Source organism: Callionymus lyra, chromosome 17 (assembly GCF_982586985.1).
Source record: "Callionymus lyra chromosome 17, fCalLyr1.hap1.1, whole genome shotgun sequence".
NCBI lineage: Eukaryota > Metazoa > Chordata > Actinopteri > Syngnathiformes > Callionymidae > Callionymus > Callionymus lyra.
The window spans coordinates 12,612,048-12,635,193 of NC_141834.1; the positions used below are offsets into that span (position 1 = coordinate 12,612,048).

The following is a 23,146-nucleotide window of genomic DNA, read 5'->3' on the forward strand; positions in this document are numbered from 1 at the left end:
CTTATCAGGAAGTCAACAAACTAGATTTAGAAATGGGTTCGTTTTGAAACTTCTGTTTCCAGTTTTCGAGCGGAAAAGTAGTTTTTAACTCGGTCCAAAAGCGCAGCCCTTTATAAAACTGTATTTTCGGGTTCGATGCATTTACGTCAGTTGTTTGTTTGTTTGTGAATTAAAGTCCAAACATGCGTGAAGACGACGGTCCTCTTTCGAACGTCAACGTTGTACTTGTCATGGCCTACGGGAGTCTGGTGAGTATTCGACTCAGAAAAGTATTTCAAACATTGTGTTCTTTCGGTCTTTTGACGTTGCAAAAGCGAATACTTGCTTAAATTGTGAAATTAACATTTGAAGTCCTTTCTCTCCATAACAACCTTTGTATCTTCATCTTCTCCAACTTCTTCATTTTTAAACCCATAAAGAAGGAACAAGATGTTTATAAATATATAAAAAAAAACATTTAAAATGTTGACATGTTTATTTTAAATGTACACAATAATTATTTTATGGGACTTCTGTGTTCGTCTTATATGTCTTGGCCCTTTTATAGTATATATTTTAACTGTGTATTGTTTTTGGTTGTGAGACCCTAGTCTAGAAAAGCACTTTACAAATAACCTTTACTTACTAACTTATCTTTCTTTCTTCCACCCTATTGGAAAAGCAGCATCTCGGCACTAAACTTGGATTGTATCATCTTGTTCTTTCTCTTTATTTCTCTTTGTTCTTGTTCTTATTTTATTTTGATTATTTTTTATGAAAAATTGCCGTATTTGCTGTGGATAATTTGGAAAAAAAAAACAATTTCCCGAAGGAGAACTCCTGAGGGATCAATAAAGTTCTACCTAACTACCTACCTACCTACCTACCTAAACCGAACTTGTTCTCTTGCAGGTGTTTGTTCTCTTGTTCATTTTCGTAAAAAGGCAAATCATGAGATTCGCCGTGAAATCTCGCGGAGGACCTCATGTTCCCATTGGTCACAACGCTCGAAAGGTAAATGTCCATTGACTTGAACTCCTCAGCAAAGTGTGGAACTGAAGGAGAGTTTGTTCTCGTGCAGGAACTGAAGCAGGAAATCGAAGCCAAACTGAATCACGTCCAGAAGATCCACTTTGAGCCTCGGCTGCTGACGGCAGATGACAACAGATTAGCTCAGTCCGGTGAGGGTCGCCCACAGACATGCGTTGAAACATCTTTGGCTTCAGGTGGGTTTTTAAAAGTGTGTGTTGCAGGCGGCTCTGACACCTTGTACAGGATGAGAGCGCTGGACGCCATCAGAGACGCTGGTGAGTTCATCGTCCAGTTAAGATGTTTGCAACACTAATAAAACGTCTGTTCTTTAGATTTCCCCTTCCGGGAGCTGGGCGGAACGTCCACAGCCGTCACAGCCAAAACATTTAGATCGTGGCTTCTGCAACTACGGAATTCCCACAGTCTTTTCAGAGATAACCAGAGCGGCCTCATCGACACGGTGCTGGACGGATACAACAGAGCTCGCCATGAAGCACAGGTCTTTATTTTCTCTCAGTTTCCCGAAGTTTGTTTGTTATTTGAGCATTTAAGACAGTTTACACCTATGAAATACAACATTATGCTCACTTTCCATTCCTTTTTTTGATATAAATGTATTCATTATTTACCTAATTTTGTTTGGGCCCCTTGAAAATTGTAATTGTTTTTATTTTAATTTTGTTTAGAGAGGAAAAAGACAATTGTGAAGGACAATAATATTAAGTCTGTTCTGTAGTGACGCCTTCATTGTCCAACAACCATTTTTTTTCGAGTACACAGCCGATTTTCAAACATTTTTGCATGTTTTTGTTAGGCATATTTGTATTTATTACATATATTTAATTCATGGATTAATGTTTGGATATTTATATTTTCAGTTTAAACTTACCTTTTACAAGCAGTGCAGAGGAAGTGATGTCAAAACTTTGGCTGGAAAATTGCCTCGATCATGACCATTTTCCTGATCTTGGATAGTGGCCCCAGGGGCCACATGCGGCCCTTTCCAATAACCTTTGAGTCCAAAGAACTCCAAAAAGGTCTTGCCTGGGACAAGTATGACCTAATAAATAAAATAATTACTATATTATGTACATTTTATTGGCAAGAACATGAGTAACATAAAATAGGACATACATTAGATTTTTTTTTCAAAAAAGTTAACCACAACATATACTTAAACAAAGGCAGCTCTGACGACTTTTGTTGACATTTCTGCTGTTGTGTTTCCACTGAAAAAGGAGGACGTTTTGTGATACCACCACAAATGTAAACACCCCCTGATTATCTAACATAATCCAGGTTCTACGATTGGTGGAAAACTCTCTAACCGAGTTAAGCTATTGGTTAATCCATAGCGGAGCTCAGTTAGAGGAATATATTAACATCTGTTTTGCCTGAACTCGGAACACAAACACTTCTAGCTCAGTATTTAAATAATGTATTTGCGAAGTAAAGAGAAGATGGTTATTGTTTGCAGACTTTCAACGAAGCAGAGTTCCAGAAGTACCGAGAAGCTCTGACAGAACTGGCATCTTTGTAAGTAACTCCTCTCCCTTATGTGGACCGAGCTGGGGACTGTTGATCCGACTCTTTCCCCCTCCCCAGTGTGAAGACGCACGGCGGCATCACGGAGAACCAGTACCACCAGTCGGCGGCCAAAGATCTGACCCACACCGCCGACCCGTCCGCTCCCGCCACCTCCTCCACGTCGCCCACGCACAGCACCTGCCTCACGTCTGCGGCGCAGCAGCGCAGCAAGAGGCCCAGGAACTTCCTGGAGCTGAAGAACTTCAAAGACAACTACAACACCCTGGACAGTTCCTTCTGAGGCACACGACGGTAACACCGACGGATGTTCTGGAGTCTTGTTGGAACCCGTAGCATTATTTATCGCCTTATTTATCGCCTTATTCCACAAACTGAGCTTTACCGTCCAACTGAAGGGTGTTTAGCTCAGAAAACAAGCTTTAGATTCAGTGCCTGGAAGTATTTGTTTACAGGATCTCATTTCAAAGTGATGTAACATGAGTTGGTGAGAGATGAGACCGAGGTTATGTTGCCAGGATTATACATCATGACAGCATTATTACATGAGTCAGCAGTGTTGTAATGTGGCGCAGCTTTAAAACATGACTCGGCGTTACGTGACACAGTGTTAAAGCACAGAGTAGCCCTTATAACATGACTCAGCTTCATGATGTAGATGTAAAGCATGTCTCAGCCTTACAACACGATTCAGCTTCATGATGTAGATATAAAACATGACTCAGCGTTATAACATGACTCGGCTTTATGGTGCAGATCCAAAACATGATTCTGCATTAATGCAGCGTTCTGAAGCAACAAGGTAACATTAGCATTATAGCCTGGTGCTTTGTGGTATCATTACTCGGCATTAAATAGTGACTCAGGTACTCAAAACATGATCTTGTGTTATAACTTATGCATGACAGAGTATAGCATCATGACAAGAAGCAGCTTCATAGAACGATGCATGGGTTCTAACATGAGTCACAGAGTTGTAACATGACTCAGAGAATCATAACATGACTTAGATAACCGTAACATGACTCAGGCAGTCATAACATGACTCAGAAAATCATAACATGACTCAGATAACCATAACATGACTCAGGCAATTATAACATGACTCAGGCAATCATAACATGACTCTGGAAATCATAACATGACTCAGGCAATCATAACATGACTCAGGAAATCATAACATGACTCAGGCAATCATAACATGACTCGGATAATAATAACATGACTCGGATAATAATAACATGACTCAGAGAATCATAACATGACTCGGAAAATCATAACATGACTCGGAAAATCATAACATGACTCTGAAAATCATAACATGACTCAGGCAATCATAACATGACTAAGAAAATCATAACATGACTCGGATAACAATAACATGACTCAGAGAATCATGCCATGCCTTTGAGTTATAACATAATTCAGAATAATAACATGAGTCAGAGTTACGAGTTGTATTAATAACATGACATAGTTATAACTGAGTCAAAGCTACAACATGGCTTCGAGATTTGACGTGGACAGAGTTATAACACTAGAGTTAAACATGATTCAGTGTTATAGACAGTTATAGATAGTTCTGACACTAGTTAAAACATGACTCGTAGTTATTGCATCAGAGTCAGAGTAATAACAAGGCTTTGATTTATAGCAGGCAGCCTTGAAACGTGAGTCACTCAAAAGTTAATATTATAGTGTTATTACACGAGTCAGAGTTCTGACATGCAGGTCAAAGTTATTGTAATATACTGATGAAATGTGGTGTTACAAATGTAATACTTAACCACATATCTAATCACAAGTCGTATATCCAAGTCATTTCTACTATCAGTCAATTATACATATCATTTTTTAATTGAAAACATAAGTGGTTAGTAAGTTATTTCAGTTGACTAGTTAGATATGATCTTTCATGACATGTTCTTGAACCCTGACCAAACCAAGTGCCAGAGCTTTATCACGTCAAGTGCTACGTTATTATGTAACGACACATGGCGACACAAGCATTATTTAAACTCACCGTCATGTGAATAATCAAGTCTGTTGATCGCTTTAACTGATTTCTATCAAAGCCATATTTTTTAATATATAAGTGCAATTTAAAAGTATGATTTTTTTAAACCTCATTGCCTTCCGGACAGTGTTCCAGTGCGTGTCGGTATTTCACTGTGGAATGTTGTCGGCTTTTCTTTGCTCTCGTCTGCAGCCAGATCTTTAGAACTTTACGTGCCTTCCACGTCTGATATTCTTCAGTGCTTTATCTTCTGTCAGGTTCTGCAATTCTCTTCTTAAACTTTGTGCCTTGTGACGAGTTGAAATAAAAACAAATACAATCACTTACGTTTTGTTGCCTTGCTGGTTTGCTTGTAGTGCGTTGATTCTCCGACAGAGGGCGTCATATCCCAAACGGAGACTGCGTGTACGTTTTCAATATTTTATTCTTTAAAACCGCAGACGAATGAAAATTTTGCTTCATACAAAAAACACTCCCTATCGGGAGGTTTCGAGTCATAAATAAATACAAAGAAAAAAAGGTTAGAAAAGATTTCATGTACAAAAAAAAGGGTGGAAGTGAAATGCCTGACAGGAAATATTAAACAATAAAAACGTCTATCAGTAAAAGTCTTCATCACAGTTAAAAACCTCAAACAAGCAAGTCCTGGTTGGTTCACGCCTTCACTTGACGGTTAATAAACTTCAAACTGATATTTAAAGGCGTCACACTGTGTCAACAGAGAAACGCACCAGCTTAAGCGTACATTCATCAAAACCTTCTCCTTCACGAGCGTCACTTTGGTTCAGTCGGCGAAAGCTTTGGTGGTTCTTTTCTTCTCTCCCCAGTAACTCTTCATTCCTCCGTCGCCGCTCCCTCAGGACCTGATCTCGATGACTTTGATGAAAGGGAGGGGTTTCTTGGAGGCGTTGGTGGGCTTCAGGGGTTTGCTGGGAAGACAAAACAAGACGATTGCTGTTGAAAAATGTTCCAGGAAACATTTAAAATCCTTTAACTGAACTGCTTTATGATGGATGATGCAACATTTTTATATTTTTAAATATCGTAGGATTAATTGGATTTGAAGAGAGAGTAACCTTTTACCTGTACACGATCTGGGGGTTACGCTCGGAAGAGAGGTACGAGTTCGACTTCTGTCCTCCCAGGAAATAATCCATCTGGTCGTGCATTTCTCGATTCTGCAAACACACAAAAATCAGTTTTAATTTAGAAATCTTTGCACAAATATCTCATCAATCAATCACTTTTTGCAGAAGTATATTTATTAAAATACAAGTTTATTTATTTATTAACTTGTTTTACTATTTGATTATTAATAGGGTTATTTGAATAAATTGTTTTTAAATGCACATTTTTACAAGCAAATCAAGAAAAACTGATCATGTCTAAAAATAATAGTATGATTTTTTTTACTTTATGTTCTTATATTATATTTCCATTATTTATTTACTGGTTAAAATATCTCAATGTAACTTAATAATGTTATTTTCTTCATCATTATCCTTCTTTGTTCCTTTAAAATATTGTCAAATAAAAGTTTTGACCAAAATTTTATATATTAAATGAAACGATAATTAATAAAATCCCAAAGTTAAGTGTCATTTTTTCAGTAATCCAGGATTCATTATCGTGGATCTTATGCATTTAATCTTTTTTATTCTATTTTTATCCCTTTTTCTTGAATAATAAGAAATGGATTCTGACAGAGGTTTATTTACACAATAAAAACAATAGTTATAAGTCATTATATGCACAGTTGAGTCTTCATTCTCCGTCCTCACCTCAGCCTCCAGGAAAGCCACCTTCTCCTGCAGCTCTCGGATCACGCGGTCGCGCTCCTGGATCACCATGCGAGAGTTCTGGAGCTAAAGTCCAAACAAACCCGGAGTCAAAACCCGTGATTATAAACTATGAACACACGTGTGCGTCTCACCTGCTCGATCATGTGTCGCACTTTTCTCTGCTGGCTCTTCAGCATGTCGTCCAGATGGTGGATCTTCTCCTTCAGGACGGCCACCTCCCTCTCCAGCTGCTCGGCTCTGAGAACATTCCGGAGACAAAAAACTTGTATCTCTGAGGGACTCTCTGTTTGTGTTCCTCAAGTGTCTTTGCTGACCTCTCGCCTCCCGTCTTGCCCTCCTCTCTGATCTGCCGAAGCTCCTTCAGTTCTTCTTCACGACTGCGGATGGTGTCCCTGAGGGTGGCGCTCTCCTGCTCCATCCCTCCCAGCAGCCTCTGCAGATCTTCTATGCGCTCGTCTTTCCTGCCGGACGCCGCCTCGGCGACCATCAGCTGCTCCTCCTGGTCGCTCAGACGCTCCTTCAGTCTGCTCCCCTCAGCCTTTAACACGTTTATATCCACACTTTAACACTTGAACCTCCTGACCGTGGATCTTCTGGCTCTCACCTGCAGCCGCTCCCTCTCCTCCTGGTGCTTCTTCTCGGCCTCCTGCATCTGGGCGTACAGACGCTTGCTCACCTCCCTCAGCTTGTTCCTCTCGGCCTCCTCGTCTGCCTCCTGAAGGAGACGCATTCTTTCAGTCTGACGTAACGTTTCAATCGTGAGCTCAGGAGACATAATATTTTTTTTTTAAAACCTGGGTGTGTCCCGGTTTTACTGGATCAGAGTTTCTGCAGTTAAGCCTTCGACAATGTGCTCAGAAAAATGATTATGGGATGGAACTCGTGGTATGAGGAGGAACCGCCACAAATATTTACTTGATCTGCTGGTTTATTAACATATCCGAGGGTGTGTTATTACGTCTGCCAACGAGGTCATGTATTTGCCAATAAAATTCAAACCTGTTGCTCAATGACCTCCTTTGAACTTTTGCACACGTCACTATATATTTAAATATATCAAAATGACACAGTTCCTTGTCATTTCTTACTCTGTTATAAGCAGCTGAATTCACTTTAAACAAACAAAGGAAATTACAGCACCCAACCCTAGTTATGGTGCCAACAAAAAAGTGACCGAAATCCCATGATGCCTTTCCACAAACTGCTCTATTTAGTGACACCTGATTGGTTGATTCAATACTGTATTTGAATTCTACATTTATGTTGTGAAAAGTGATCGACAGCTGTGATTTGGTTGGCTGGGCGGCAAAGCATTATGGGAGCTGTTCACCATTACTGAGAGAGATGACACGTGTAAGCTATGTTGAGTTTACAAGTTCGGTTACATGTTTTTAATTTTAAAAAGTGAAAAAGTAAATGGCCACTACTACTGGGATTTCGTTTAACGCGGGGGGTTCCCCCGAAAAACGAGGGACCACTGTATTTTAAAATGATTAAAAAGGTGTTGGAAAATTCTGTTGGAAAATGTGCTTCTAAGGTGAAATTCTACGATCTTTTGAGTGCTTTTCAAGATATTGTTTAAAAATTTAGCTCAAGCCAAACTGTTAAAGGATCATGGAAGGTGTACCACAGGGGTCGACTATTGGCCCGCTGCAGTTAGCACCTTTAGTGAGTGACTCGTACAAATCTATGGTGTCATAAGGAAATCTAGAGGATGATGTTTCTACAAATCAACAACAACATACATTGAAATGTTTTCTGAATATTGAATTCATTTAATTGTGGTTATAAACACCACAAAGGCGGGAGCTTCTCACCTGTCCGTCAACTTTAGTTCCACTCTTCTTCTCTGTTCTTCTGAAAGGAGCTGTGACCTTCCATCCATTGGTCGGCATCTGAAGCGTGAGATTGTGAGTTGACCCGGAGCAGAGCAGAGGAAAAAAAAGAAAAAAAAGACTCGATCGTAGACGTACCTTCGTTTTGGCGGCCATCTGTTCCCTCAGCGACTTCAGGCAGTACCTGACCTGAGAGCAGATCAACCCGTCAAGAACACACGACTTCAGAGCGACCGTGAAACACTGACCTCCTGTATCTGTGAGACTTCGTCCGACAACATCTTCAGACTCTCTTGTTGCCTGTGATTCTCTTGGTTGCGAGCGTTCAGATAGACCTGAAACCGAGGAGGGAATTGAAGAGTCGGATCCAGAAACACCAAACAAAGAACAAAGCGTTCTGAGCCACACCCACCTTGATGACTTCCACTTGCTCCTGCGGGCGCTTGACTGGTTCGGGCGCGAAGGTTCTGTCGCTGGGCGGCTGCACCAACGCGAACGCTCGTCCGACTGGCTGCGGATGAAAGAACCCAGTTAACAATGAACTCATGATGCTTTTGTGAGGCAACATTTAATCCTCAGTGGCTTCTATGGCAAGAAAAATGACCTCAAGTCTTATTTTTTATGAATTATATCTCTAAGTATATTTTAATAATACCTGCTTAGATCCAAATATTGTCTGTAACTTTTTCATGCTTAAGAAGGAAAACCACAAGGATACAAATTTGTTTTTTAAAAGTTTAAGAAATATATTTATTTGATGTGTTTTATCTTTTTGCTGCTAAATTCTTGGAATTTATTTTAAATCCAAATATCTTTTTATACATCCATCACTTTTCCTTCCAAGGTACTGGAGGCAGCAGCCAAATTAAAGAGGCCTGGACCCCCTTTAGCATTTACTGTAGGTCAGTTTAAACATCAACTCAACTACATTGTATAAAGTAAAAAATGTAGCATTTTTCAGGATTAATCTTTATTTTGTTTAGAACTAAAAGGACAAGATATCCATTTGTACGGTTTAAAATGATTATAATCTATTACAAAGTATAAAGTACCTGAAAACTACTACCGCTTTTTATTTTTTGATGGAAGCGGATTATGTTTTGAATCTCATAAATAAAGCTGAAGTTTAATCACAGTTCTTTGCTTTTAGAGTAAAAAAAAAATCATTATCTGACTCATACATAAATGATCTATTGTGCAATATATAATTGTACTTGATAATTGTTTCTCGAAGGACATTTAAACACGTTACAGATGTTAGTTTCTTAATAAAAACCACACAGACTAATGCTTTACGTGTATTTTCAGAGGTGTGGTTGACGTGTGTGCAGCTGGCTGTGGTCTCGTCCAATCGGGAGGCGATTATCTGGGATCAAACAATCCCGCAACCAACATGTGGCGCCAGTGTGTTTGGATGCAACATGGAGTGGGAACTCCTGGTGAGAGGAGGGGCCGGTCCTGATGTTACATAACCAGGTCCAAATGTGTTGCTTCATTGTCCACAGAGAGCGGTCAAATCCAACAACAACAACTCTCAAAGGAAAACTTGTCCAATTGCATCATTGCTACATTATTTTTCAGTGAGAAAACATATATTATTTTTTGGCCTCCAAAGTCATCTAAGTCAGACCGGAAAAATGTTTTGATATGAAGGTTAGTCCGTGAATATAACGCCCACATTAAACCGGACTGCGCTGCCAAAAAGTTTGGGGACCCCTGAACTAAGGGACCCTGAACTATTTCCTCAAGCCTGAGCCAATCTTCTGTATAAAACTTTTTATAGTTTTAATCTGTTGATTTCTGTAAATACTCGTGAACAATTCCAAGTGTTTACAGTGATTCTGGTTGGGACCCCTCACTCACACCCACTTTTTTATGATTCTACTTCCTTATTTGAAGCTATTTTAGATGAAGTTTGATGATAAAAGTGTAGTTTCTAGAGGTCAGGTTATTAAAAAATTCAATCATCCGACAACATTTTTATGCTTACGATGCGTTTTAATGACATTCGTTGGTTGATTTAACGCCAGACTCTCTGTGGAATGTCGTGATAAAAATTCCGACTACATTCATTTGTGCAGGAATGTGGTGAGATTAGTTTGTAAAGAAGGTACAGTAGCTCCGAACTTCATTCCCGATGATTACTGAGATGATAAATTATAATTATAGTCCATAATATTGTCGTAAACAATCAAGGTCAGACATGCAGAATGGATTTTTGAAGCTTTTCCCATCATTCAAAGCCTCTTTTGTCGCAACTCTGGTCGTGGACTCAACTCTATGCAGATGATACTGCAAAAAAATATGGTTCAGAGCTCAATTATTTGCATGATATTCCATTTAGAGCCTTTTTTTTTCTTCATACAAATGGTTTGTCATGTCTTTGGAGTGGACCCTCGAAGGATTGTCACCTTTGACCTCTGATTTTTTAAATCATGCAAGGGAATGTTTTACGAACAGGAGGTTCAGGCCACTGAGTTTAAAACCCTCACAATGAATGCTCTATTCATAGAGTCCTTCGGGTCACTAGTTAGTCTGATAGCAGCGACTCTTTAAAGGGGGCTTACCTTGTCCCGGGTCTGCTGCCCGGCCTGGTCCTGGTTGTGCAGGGTGAGTCGGAGTCCCCTGTAGCGGTCCTGGAGTGAAGAGAGCAGAGCGTGAGTCCACAAAGAAGCCGTTACGTGAGGGAGTGTGATGGTTATGAGCTGAAGGAGAAAGCGAGGGGCTCCACAGAGGAGGAGAGACTGAGTCATACTCACTCAGGGAGGGCGAGAGTAAGGAGGGAGAGGGACGGGCGGTGACCGGGAAGACAGAAGGGTACGAGCGTCAGAGTGAAAGTTTTTTTGTTTGGTTCAGACGTCATGGAGACGGAAACTCTCCAGAAGCTTCCCAGCGGGTGGAAGCTCTGCTCGGATTTATGGGTATTTTCGCGCCGAGAATGTAAAGTGTGGAATATATTTCCATGACAAGAAAGTCTCCGGCTTTACCAGCGTCTATCTTTAGCTACAACAACAACAACTCTGTCTTTATTCTGGTCACAATTGACTTGAACAGGAAATTCTTCAGTGAGGATGTGAGTGGGTGTTTCCCTGAGTAAAGGGACCCCCCCCCCGCTCCGTCTCCCTGTAAGTGCGTAGAACATATAAACATTGTTATATCACGGGTGAGTCTGGAGGGTCTCACTCTGACCCTCTTGTGTCTCTTGTCAGCTGAGACACAGAACAGAGGTGGACAAAATGTCTTTATTTGGATGTTGAAAACTCTTTCATATGCTGATGATCGACTTCTCTTCTGTCCGAAAACAAAACTTGCTCATCCATGTCAACTTCCTTGTTGGGTCAGAGAATGAAAGAATGTTCTTCTTCATTTTTTGCCTTCTAAACAAATCTGTGACCCGAACTATTTAAATATTTGCCTGGATATTTACATTTTTACTCTTTAGAGTTTTTGTTCAAGGTGTGTGTTTGTCTCTTGGCTAAGAAAGACTCAAAAGGTATAACGTGTATTAAACCTTGCAATTAAAATGTTTCTTTAGTTTTCTTTCATCTTGAAATTTGGATACATTTGGTACACCATTTGTTTTTGTATCTGCTGTAGAACTCTTTTGCTGATAATCCCTCCATTGCGATTTCACTGAAGTCCCAGAACTGTTTTAATGACTCAACACGATGGTGAATTATTATTATATATATTTTTTAAGCTGTGGTATCAGGATGCTAGCGTCTCAGGAGGTGAACTTATACGCGAAATTTCCTGCGGATTGTGTATTTAATTCATGAGGAAGTGTAACGACTTGATAAAAATGCACCACTTTAAGTTAATTATTACACCTTTAAAGATCTTCTTCTTTGGAAAATCAAACAAAGGTGTGACAGTCCTTGAGAATATAATTTCACACATTAACTTCTAGAAATCTGTCTTCTTTAGCTGTTCTCTGTTGCTACTTTTTAAGGATTATAGTGATTAATAACGCATTAAAGTGGCTGTAAAACCATTCATAACTGTTTTAATTGTACTTATTATCGCATTATAAAATACAATGGTCATTTTGATTTAATTTAATGGGCAGTAATTTAATAATTAATAATTTGTGACCTCTATTGTGATTCTTATCAACAATAAGTGTCAAATGTTTATATAACAGCGGGTTAATATTAACTACATGACACACACGGCAATATTTCTCAGGTAAAATGTCGAGAATGTCAATGAAAGGGATGTTAGCGGGTCGATAGAAAGAAGGAAACATGTTTGGATCGACGACGACAGTAAATCAAGGTGAGGTCAACGTGGCGTGAAGAGATTGCGTAACGGAGAGAAAGAGAGGCCAGGGAGAAAACAGAAGTCGGGAAATGAAAGTGAAGAATCCCCCCTTTTGTTCAAGACGTTTTCTTCTCACGTTACGCCAAAAGTAAAAGCTCAAACAGAGAGATTTGTGAGGGGGAGCGAGGAGGGGGCGGAGAAACAAACAGGCCGGTTGTTAAGAATCCATCATGATTTAACGTCTCTTCACGGTCAGGCGGACAAAGACTCTTCTGCCACCGACGTGCTCTTTAACTCGGACAAAAATGCAGCCACTTTCCGAGATAACCTGTAATTCTAGACCTCGCAAAACTGTTCACTTGTCCACGTCAGGGTCGAAATGTGAAACTGCAGCAGCCATGCCGGCGGGCACGTCAACAATGGGCACAAAAGACGAGCGAGTACGACGCGACCGAAGGGCTTATGGAGCAAGAACACGCTTTTGTTTTGGTACCAGAGAACAGAAAGTCATCTTCAACTGAGGGGAGCGATGTCTGTACAAAAAAATGACCCGGAGCAGGGAAGGAATTCTGTTGCTGTGAAACTCCATCTGCATTCCATTACTGCCCAATGTGTGCGTTTATTGTGTGCAAACTTTAATACCTGTTCGCCCTTTTTCCAAACACCTGCAGGCCTTATGTTACTTTGTTCCGACTCTTGCCGCCTCATAAATCTTTGAGCTGAAGACATTCTGTTTTTTTTCTTCTATAGATTTTTCACTAGCAGTGACACGCACACAAAGAGCAGACTATTCCTAAATGTATGCGTAAGCTACGTAACTATTTGTGTTTTATGCAGAGAATAGTGACTTTTATCAACATCGAGTTACTGTATTTATCTAATAGTTAAATCAATTTAAAAAAGCAAAAAGATACGGATTAAGAAAGTAGAAATAAAAAAGTTGTTTGTTCACTGGCTAACCAAGCCAAGCTAACATTAGCTTGTTAGCTTACCAGATAAGAAATTAATTTAATTAAATAAAAATGTTGTGAAATTTTAGTGTTTGGGTTTAATTATTTAATTATGTTTTTATTTTTATTTTTTTATTTTAAGTTCACATAAAATAAGCTCAACTAAACCAAGTTTTGTCTGTTTTACAAGAGTAAGCTTCTCGGTGCTAATTTAACAAAGGAAAATATTGAGGGTCACTGTGGATTATCTCAAAATCAAAGTTTTATCTTTTTATTCGCACTTGTTTGAGTTTTATTTTATGACTTCTGCATGAAATTGGACTAACTTTCAACTTTTATTTTCATGACTTGTATTTCTACAATTTTTTTTAACAATATATATATATAAATAAAAACTCTTACCCACTCATACTTTCAGTGTTTTATATCAGTGGTATGAAGACCGTTACCTGAGGCATTTGTTAATGGTCCACGCAGAATGATATATTTAATTTATGTTTTATTGATTATTACTGTATTAAATGTGTTTTGTTTTGAAAAAATATGGAATTTTCTCTGGGACTCTTAAAGTTTACCCAAAACAAAACGTGTAAACTAGTGAAAATGAGTGCAATACAAACTAAATACCTTTTATTTTTAATGTTTTTATCTAAATATTGGTCCGTGAATAAAATGCGGACATGAAACCAGTGCAAAAAATGTTGGGGAAACTCGGTTTTGCAACATTTAATTCAGGTGTTTCCTGTCTTGTGAAGTAATGTGTGGAATTACTATCCATCGAGGTGTGTTTATTCGTTTTTACTTCCTTCTTTGTCGTTAGTTTAGAAGTTCTTTTGTTTTAAAAACTCTCCCAGAAGTTGAGAAATGCAAGTAATTCCTCAATGGATTAAAAGGGTGTCGAGTTCTCAGCCGTCGCTCGTTGACCTTTGAGTCGATCGCCGACCTTTGAGTCGCTCGCTCTCGCATGCAAACTTAACCGCTGAGTAAATTTTAACTTTGGAGCTGAGGTGTGAAGTGTTTGCAGGTAGTGACATTTATTGAGTGTTCAGTCGGGAACATGTTGTTAAAAAAAACCCTACAGACACCCCTTATAAGTCCTGTCACAGAGACTTGCGTGTGAGTCGGAATGTTTTGGCTCCTCGTTCATTTACGTGGACGGGAGTCGCGTTTGGCCGTCGCCCAGATCATGAGCTCACGCTTCCCCGACTCATGCCTGATGAGGAGAGGCGGCGGGAATGTGTCTCGTCGTGATGACGGGAAGGGAGATGAGTTTGGGCATATTTTCAGCTGGGTTCCGACGTCACAGGTTTGTTTCTTCAGAGGGTTGAGAAATCGCTCGCACGCATTCCAAAATAAAACAAAGAATAATAACAAAATCTATTTTTAACTGCGTGCATAGATCGAAAATAGTCTACATTTTGATGTTAATCAAATAAGAGCCAAAGGCAAATACAAAAAAAAAATTAGGCATTCATTATTTAAACACATTTTAAAATTAATATTAACCAAATAATATCATTAAAATTAGTATTGCCACAGAATAGATTACATTTGAATTAGCCTCCACCTCTTTTTTCCAGACGCACCTGTTTTTTGAGAGTTAAAAAAATATTGAAATCCAACAGAGTTTTCGTGGGCAAAAATGAAGAAGTTCTGACCAAAAGAAAAGGTTCTCTTTTTAGGCATTTAATTCTAAATGTAGTTTTTTTTCAAGGGTTAGTCACACAAGAAAACTAAACACTGAAGTAAAAAGAAGATAAAATCCCATTTAATTCATTAATTATTTAGCTTAATATACATTTTAATTAAAATATCATTGATCCCCAATGATTTCTTTCAATTTGAATGAATTATACTTCAACTAATACAACATCTGCTTTCATCTTCCTGAAGCACATCATGAGTCGCAGTATCGATTGTTGTTCTAGTCTGATAACAGAGTTATTTGCACAGAATAAGCCGGCGATACCAGAGAGGTAAAAGTCACAGCATTTATAATGTCCTCTTGATAACCAGCAGACACTCGAACAAACAGCCGATCTTTTGCTTCACTGCACATTCTTCATCGCTTTATTGCTCTGACCTTTCATCTGACGATTATGTAACGATTGGACGCGAATACAAGGATCTGCTTTTAGGCTGAATTTGTTTCATATTTGATCGCATCTGTCGCTCATATAGAATCGTCTAAAGTAGTCTTGCTGATAAGAGAGAGTGACATGTTTCTGTGGAAGAGCATAAAATAACATTTTAAGGTGAACTGTTTGCACAGGCGGGTGAATCATTAAACCTTTTTATGACGACAAGCTAAACATCTACATCATGGCACATCATCATCCAGCAGAACTGAACTCTAGTCCGTCAACAGTTTTGCTTTTTAAAAGTATTTAAAAGTTCCTGCAGTGATGTCCAATACATGTTTGATTTATTTATTTAGTCATGTTTGTTTTTATTCCTGTCGTTGTGTCTGGAAATGTATCATTAGTTAGCAAACTGCTAGCATCAGGTGCTATTCTACATACATTAAAATCAATGTTGTCGAAAAATGATATGTCAATACAAACAAATAAAGACTCATTTTGTGGAGATAAATGACTAATCTCACAGGAAAATGTGTACGACTGTCACCGCAAGTCGTGACCCAAATTTTGAGTGCAATCTTTGCGTCATTAAATCGCTCAAAACCCACTCAAAAAAGGTATGTAGGACAATAAATGACATGAATATTAAATGAGAAATAGGTGTGAAGACGTAATTACATTCTTTTCAATGTAATGTATTTTGTTTTATTGATTAGTTATTAAATCGTATCCACTTTAATCTCTCTTAATTGAATTATTGTATTTTATTCATCTTGTTTATCTCTTCATATTTATTTCATTCGTTTTATCTGTGCCGTCATCAACCCCCAAGAAAAAGAAAAATGTTTCGTGTTAGCAACACTGGGAATAAATGTTTAAAAATAAATAAATTGATTTACAAAACATACAATAAAATCATTAATTTCTTTCCACATTTTCGACCTTTAAAGTATATACTTTATTGAATATTGTTTTGATTGTTTAAGCGCTTTGTGACCCTGGTCTGGAAAAGCACTATATAAATACAAATGACTTATTTACTTACTTATTTACTTATATTTATTCACACGTTTATTTATTTATAAATTTAGTTAAGTATTTATAAGTTTAAACATGCATTCATTTATGTATAACTGTGTCATTTATGGTCCTTCATGCAGATACAATACTGATGCAATAATTTCCCCTTGTGGGACTAATAAAGGAAAAACTTATCTTAAGTTTAAACCCTGCAGTGATGGAAGTAAGTAAGTAAGTAAGTAATTTTTATTTATATAGCGCTTTTCCAGACCAGGGTCACAAAGCGCTTAAACAATCAAAACAATATTCAATAAAGTATATACTTTAAAGGTCAAGATAAAACTGATAACACAACAGGAGTTCCAGAAAATCAAGGAAAAGCCTGAACAAATAGAAGCAGAAGCTCACAGAGACACTAACACCTTTAAACTCCGAGCTGTTGTCTTAAACACTTGTGCGCGAGGAAAGAGTTAATACTTTAATTGGGAGCGACTCAAAGACCCCACAGAGAGCAGATGCAGATCCGTCAGCGTGAAACCTCAGACTAAACAATAGAGTAATATCACACGTACCGCATTGTCTTGATTCCTGATGTCCTCAAACGTGCACAAACTTCTGGTCACAGCGCTCATCTTGCCGGAGTCTGATCCACAAATACCCGGGACTGTGTTTTCTGCTGGAGTATCTGGGACTGCTCCGGGTCCAGGGTAGCCGGTGTCTGAGTGGAGAGTCGGTCCCTCCTCCCAGGCTGTGGGAGTGATCCTCTCTCTCTACGTCAGCGCGGGACACTCCCGCCCTGGAGTCAAGCTGAGAACCAAGTAGGGAATTTGAGTCACGGAGAGACAGAGAAAAGGCTGTGAAACCTGTCGAGGATGGAAATAAGAATTGGATGGAAAACATAGATTACAACTTCATTTATTTGAATTTCCAACGAACACTGTGATCGGTCTCAGATTACACACGAGTGAATAATTTAGAAGCTGTCAGTAACGTGTGGATTAAGATCTAGACTGGATTCTTAAAGAGACATTTTGTTTTATCGTTTATAAAATATTTTACTAGAGTTGTAGACGTTCTCTTACTTCTTGTCTGAAAGGACGGTTGTGAGAAGCCGTCGAGCAAAATAAAGGTGCGAAAAGTACAAAATCAGGTTAAAAAAATCCAGGTAAATATACTACAAATCATATTTTATTCTATTTTAAATAACGTTTATTTGAATTTAAAAAAAGAAAAGTTTTTCATAGTTTTTTTCACAAAAATGACAGAAAGTCATCAAACAAGAGAGTTATATTTAGAGACAAGCAATGAATTAAAAAATACATATAAATTAAAATGAATAGAATAGAGCCTAAAGGTCGCACTTCGCTCATGTGTGTTAATGCTTGATTCTTCAGTCGCAGTGCATTATGGGACTCTTGTTCGGGGCAGTCAAGCCAAAATAACAATAGCGAAAAGGTAAGAGGTAATCATTCTGTAACATTGTAAACATTATATAATAATGTTGTCATATTACAAATTATTTAATTTTAGAACATTTTCATTTGGCGTGAAAATATTTGAAATTTTGCAGTTTATTACAAAATATACATTTTGTGTGACATTAATCCAAAAACATATTTAAAAAATGTAAAAAGAATATAATTTATAAAAAAAAAAAGTGAACTATAACTGGAGGGGAAATCAAACTTACAAAAAAAAGAAAGGAATCAAAAGAAGAAGAAAAACTAAGACTGTTAAAAACTAAAATAAATTGTTTTTTAAATTGAGACATTAATACAAATATGATATAGATGTTAACAGCAGAGTTGTTAGTTAGCAGCCAGAATATTTATTCATCATCTTTTTGAACTGAAGTCAGTAGATCATCAAACACAGAGGGAGATCGTTCCAAAGCTTAGGAGCAACAGTCTGGAAGGATTTCTCTCCTCTGGTCTTGAAGCGTGTTCAGGAACCATCAGTAGATTCTGATCCACAGACCTCAGAGCCCGAGCTGGGGTGTAAGGCTGGATCAGATCACTGATGTAAGGAGGAGCCTGACCATGAATAGATCTGAAAGTAAGAACTCGAATTTTAAAATGTAACCTGAAAGAAACTGGCAGCCAGTGAAGAGTTTTAAGGATGAGGGGAAATGTGAGTTCTTCTACTAGAGCGGGTCAGAATTCTCGCTGCAGAGTTTTGTATCTGCAGGTGAGACAGATCCTTCTTGTTTAGACAAAAAGTAAATATCTTATGTTTCATTCAAAACTTTAGCAGTGAAATGATGAACAGGCTCAAATGAGCTTTGAGATTTCATAGCTCATAACGTGACGAGATTGAAGTCTGACTCAGATCTGCTTGAGAAAAAAAAAGATTATAAATAGCAACGTAGACTCGGACCTTGTTCGAGTTCAACACTGCGATGACAAAGCAGAAGTGACGGGAGGACATTTTCTTTGCCGGCATCTCGCTGACTCCAGCAACAGCTGATCCAGAACCAACCAAATTGGATTAAGACCTAAATGGACTTAATGGCTGTCAGGCCGTAAACAACAGCTCGTGGTGGAAAACAAGAGAAGATGCTGATTCTGAACCCAACAGTGCTCAAATTCAGAAGCATATTTCTGAGATGTTATCGCAACCATCCAAAAGAATGTGTCGACCGAGAACTCCCCGCGGATTAACGAACCCACTTCCTGTTATTATGTATTTCACAGTCAGACACACTGATCCATGGATTAGACGGATGTTTACAACCACCTGTGGAGTGACTTGAGTCGACTTCATCTGATGTGCAAACCGATTATACCAACGATCAGACTGTGATGTAACCAGACTCTCGTGCATTCTTTCAATGCAGAAACTATTATTACTCAATATATATCAGTGCCGGAAGAAAGACAGACATTAAACTATGTTTTTAACAAGTATCTTTGTATTTTAATTCAATATTTTTCTTTCATAAAAACTTGTAATAATACACTATTAGACTTTCATTTTTTTCTTGGAAATATAACCTTAATTATTACAACTTTTTAATTTAATTTCATTATATTTAAACAAATATATATTTTACTGAAACATTCCTTTTTATGTATTCGAATTCAAAGCATTATAGACAGAAATTTTGATAAACATTTCTGACCAAATACCAGTAGCTAAACTTTTCATACAACCTTTTAGCTTGATACGTCTGTTGCAGTGCATTATGGGACTCTCAGACTCTAAAGCCAAAATACTTTAAGATTAAAACATAGAAAACAAAACCAAGACAGAGAGACAAGAAAAACAAGCTTCAGTTATGATGCAAAAATAAATCCTGAATCTAATTATACCATGACTTTATGAATAGAAAATATCTTCTAAATATACATTATTTAATTGTATTAAACCTTTATTCAAATTCTGATTATTGATGTGAAGATATTTCAAGGCAAATAATGTAAATATGACATATATGCACTTTATTTACGACAAAATAGTTTTTAGTTGAACGAGAGACAAATAAAATAAGGAAATATTCATCAATAAATAATGTGATTGAATAAGGGAAGAGTGTTGATAACTGTTATATGAAACAAAAGAAATAAGAAAAATTATATTACATTATAAAATTAAGATCTTCCAGGATTTAGACAATAATAAAAAACGATAATAAATTATAGTTTTGATTTGTTTAAGTCTCACCTGTAAATGCTGAAGCATTTCTTCCAATTTTTAACCAGTACGCCAGTGTCATAGGGGGGTGGAGCCTGTCCCAGCTACCCGAGGTGACGGCCGGGGACACCCTGGAAAGAACTCGGATCATTTATATGCGAAACAACCTGTAGAGAATTTGAAGTTAGAGAAATTCAGAGAATTACGTGAGGGTCGTGATAAGAAAAGTACAGCATTTCGCCACTAAAAAGGTGTCAGGTGGTCATAATATTATGGGTAATAGTTAAAAGATTTAAAAAAAAAGAACATTTCCAGTTTCCAAACTTGTTTTGACTCAGCTTCACTGAATTCAAAATAAAAAGACGTATTTTTTTCAGATGGTTTTCCTGCTGCATTTTTGCCCGATGACAACGCTGTAGTAACACAAGAAAAACAACACACCCCAAACACAATTACAACACAATGTCATAATGATACGGAAACCCGATCCTGCCCACGCAAACTAGTTCTAGTCTTCCCTGGACGAGTTGTTGTTGTTTTTGTGTACGAGTTGTAACGTGGACACAGTGCTTCGGCTTAAGCTGGGTGCTAAAGCTAACGGCTAAAGCTAACGGCAAAAGCTAACGGCTTAAGCTAATGGCTAAAGCTAATGGTTTCAACTTTGAGGTTCAAAAAACATGTTCAAACTTCAAACCTGCGACATGAAAGAATGGAGGATTGAAAAGGAGGATGTTGTTCCAGCGTTTGTGGATCAGAGAGTTGTTGTTTTTTCCCCTGAAGTCAGCGGGAGACGTCAGACCAAAATGTTTTGTTATCCGTGCTAACAGATAAGGGTCCATACAACACTGGGAGGTTTTTCCAGTTAGCTTTGCTTTCTGTATAAATACTGATTTTTGTTTATACTAAAGACTGAGGTATATCTGCAAAATAATAATACAAAACTATTTTATTTTATAATACGTTATTTAATTTAAAAGTTTTTCATAAAAAAAAAAATTAAACGCAGATGGTCATTAGATAACTGTGATTAAAATGACTTAAATGTGAAAATATAGAACTTAAAACAATCTGGTTTAAAATGTTAAAATAGATAATTATTTAAAAATAAATGCTATTTAAATAGAGTTATATATATATATATAAAAAAAACAAGGCAGTTGAGGGAAATACATTAAAAAAGGAATTATTAATAGAAAAAAAATCATTTAATCTTTTTTTTTTTATATTTGAAGTTAATCACTTGTATCCTCCTCCTAAAATGTGTCAAAAATATATATTTAAAAATATAACTGTCAAATGAAATGTTATTTACATAAAGCATATTTAGGGGGCTTTGAAAAAAAGAGAAAAGTATAATTTTTTTTTGATAAAATCATAAAGTATATCAAATCCTTCATCACCAAATAAGGCTTTCATGTTCTTTTTACTTAGACAGAAGACATACAATCATAAAAATAATTCAGATGCGGGGTTTTATTTAATATAAAACTATGTTTTTATTTATGATTAATGACAATTTAATTAGAAATGTATATTAAAGCTCTGTTGTGTTATAAGTTAAATAGTTAATAAACAAACAACATGTTTGTGTTAAAAAAACAAACATGTTGAACTTCACTGTGATGTTTCTGTTGAATTGTTGTCATAGATCCGTAACTCGTCTCCTGTTTCCATATCATCTAACACTGAGTTCACATGAACATTTCAATCCCCCCTTTCAATATTTGCCCTCAAACCAGCTTCTTTGTATACGTAGTCATCATGAAATGTCCCGACAAAACCAGCACAGCCGGTATCATGTGATCATCCTGGCACTCCTTACGCTTCAGTCTAAACACACTTTGACGAGAACATGGTGTTTTCCTGCCAGGTGTTTAATGAACGGCTTCTGTGGAAAGAGATTAGACTAATGTTTTGTTTTAATACTTTGGATAATAAGCAGCTGGTTGTTCTGTCAGATGTTAAGCAAGAGTTTTCAGTTTGGAAGGGGTTTCCTTTTTTATTTAAAATAAACTTGAATAGGAAACTCAACAATGAAGTGGAAAATAGATTAAAACTTGAATAAAAAAGTATGAATAAGTCGCTTGACTTCAGTTCTGGTTGATCAGTGAGACTTCTGTGGTGTTGTTTACAGCAGCTCCACTCATCCGCTTTCCCAAGAATCCAAGAGAAAACCCCCTAACATTTCTCTTTTAAACGGAAGAGAGAACATGGATACTGAAAACAACACAAAAGAATGAGATTCAATGAAAGAGAGAACATAGCAACCTTAAAAAAAATGTTGTTCAATCTAAAAAATTACATTTTTTATGGTCATAACATAGTTGCCTTTTTTTGTATTTAAGATAAAAAGTTGTTGAAAAAATAATGAACCAAGACAGAACTAGTTTGTTTAAATCAACAACAATAACACTAAAGACATATTTGGATCACATCGGTTAAAAAGAGTCGTAGGTCTGACTAAATCAAAACACAACTTTATTGACAAACAAAAGGTTAACGAACAGAGTAAAACCCTCCAGAAAAGAACTGTATCATCGTGAGCAAGTGTTAAGTTGGAGGATAAAAGAAAGTCAGAGGAGTGTTTTCATCACGTCTGTGTGTGTTTGTGTAGCTCTGTGTGTGTCTAGGGTTGGTTCTGTTGAATGAGGGTTTTATACAACGATAATGTCTGCTGAGGACACTACGGTTAAAACTCTGCATCGTGTGGAGAGAGAAGTGTAGAAGAAGAAGAGGGAAACTAAAAACAGACATAAAGAGTTTCCTGATCTGAACGCAACAAAACATTTGTGCTGAAGTGTGTTAAAGACTTGTTGCGTCAACACGAGGTCGAGACACGTGAAGACACTCGACATTTCATCAGTTCACGTCTGGGAACCACATCAGCAGCTGCCGGAGATAATAGACGTCTGTGGTGAAAACATCCATTTCTGCATTAGTCACGTGACGTCAACTCACCCAACCAACTATTACCGTGATCCTGGGCTGC

At 37.5% G+C, this 23,146-nt stretch overlaps 2 protein-coding genes across 2 annotated transcripts; one reads left to right on the plus strand and one right to left on the minus strand.

Moving 5' to 3' along the window:
- Positions 1-26: 26 nt before the first annotated feature.
- On the plus strand, positions 27-4,896 carry ltap1 (lipid transport auxiliary protein 1). Its single transcript, XM_087812306.1, has 7 exons — positions 27-248; positions 892-993; positions 1,061-1,160; positions 1,233-1,286; positions 1,344-1,510; positions 2,489-2,547; positions 2,617-4,896. The coding sequence occupies exons 1-7, from the start codon at positions 183-185 to the stop codon at positions 2,837-2,839; spliced, it is 771 nt and encodes a 256-aa protein (XP_087668432.1). The 5' UTR covers positions 27-182; the 3' UTR covers positions 2,840-4,896.
- An 83-nt stretch (positions 4,897-4,979) lies between these two features.
- Positions 4,980-20,286, minus strand: tuft1a (tuftelin 1a). The gene is made up of 13 exons (XM_087812305.1): positions 20,188-20,286; positions 17,097-17,331; positions 10,778-10,846; positions 8,623-8,721; positions 8,459-8,545; positions 8,349-8,399; positions 8,193-8,270; positions 6,980-7,090; positions 6,690-6,913; positions 6,507-6,612; positions 6,355-6,438; positions 5,657-5,751; positions 4,980-5,502 (listed from the first exon to the last, which is right to left on the minus strand). Exons 2-13 carry the CDS (start codon positions 17,154-17,156, stop codon positions 5,430-5,432), a joined length of 1,137 nt encoding a protein of 378 aa, XP_087668431.1. The 5' UTR covers positions 17,157-17,331; positions 20,188-20,286; the 3' UTR covers positions 4,980-5,429.
- Positions 20,287-23,146: the final 2,860 nt, after the last annotated feature.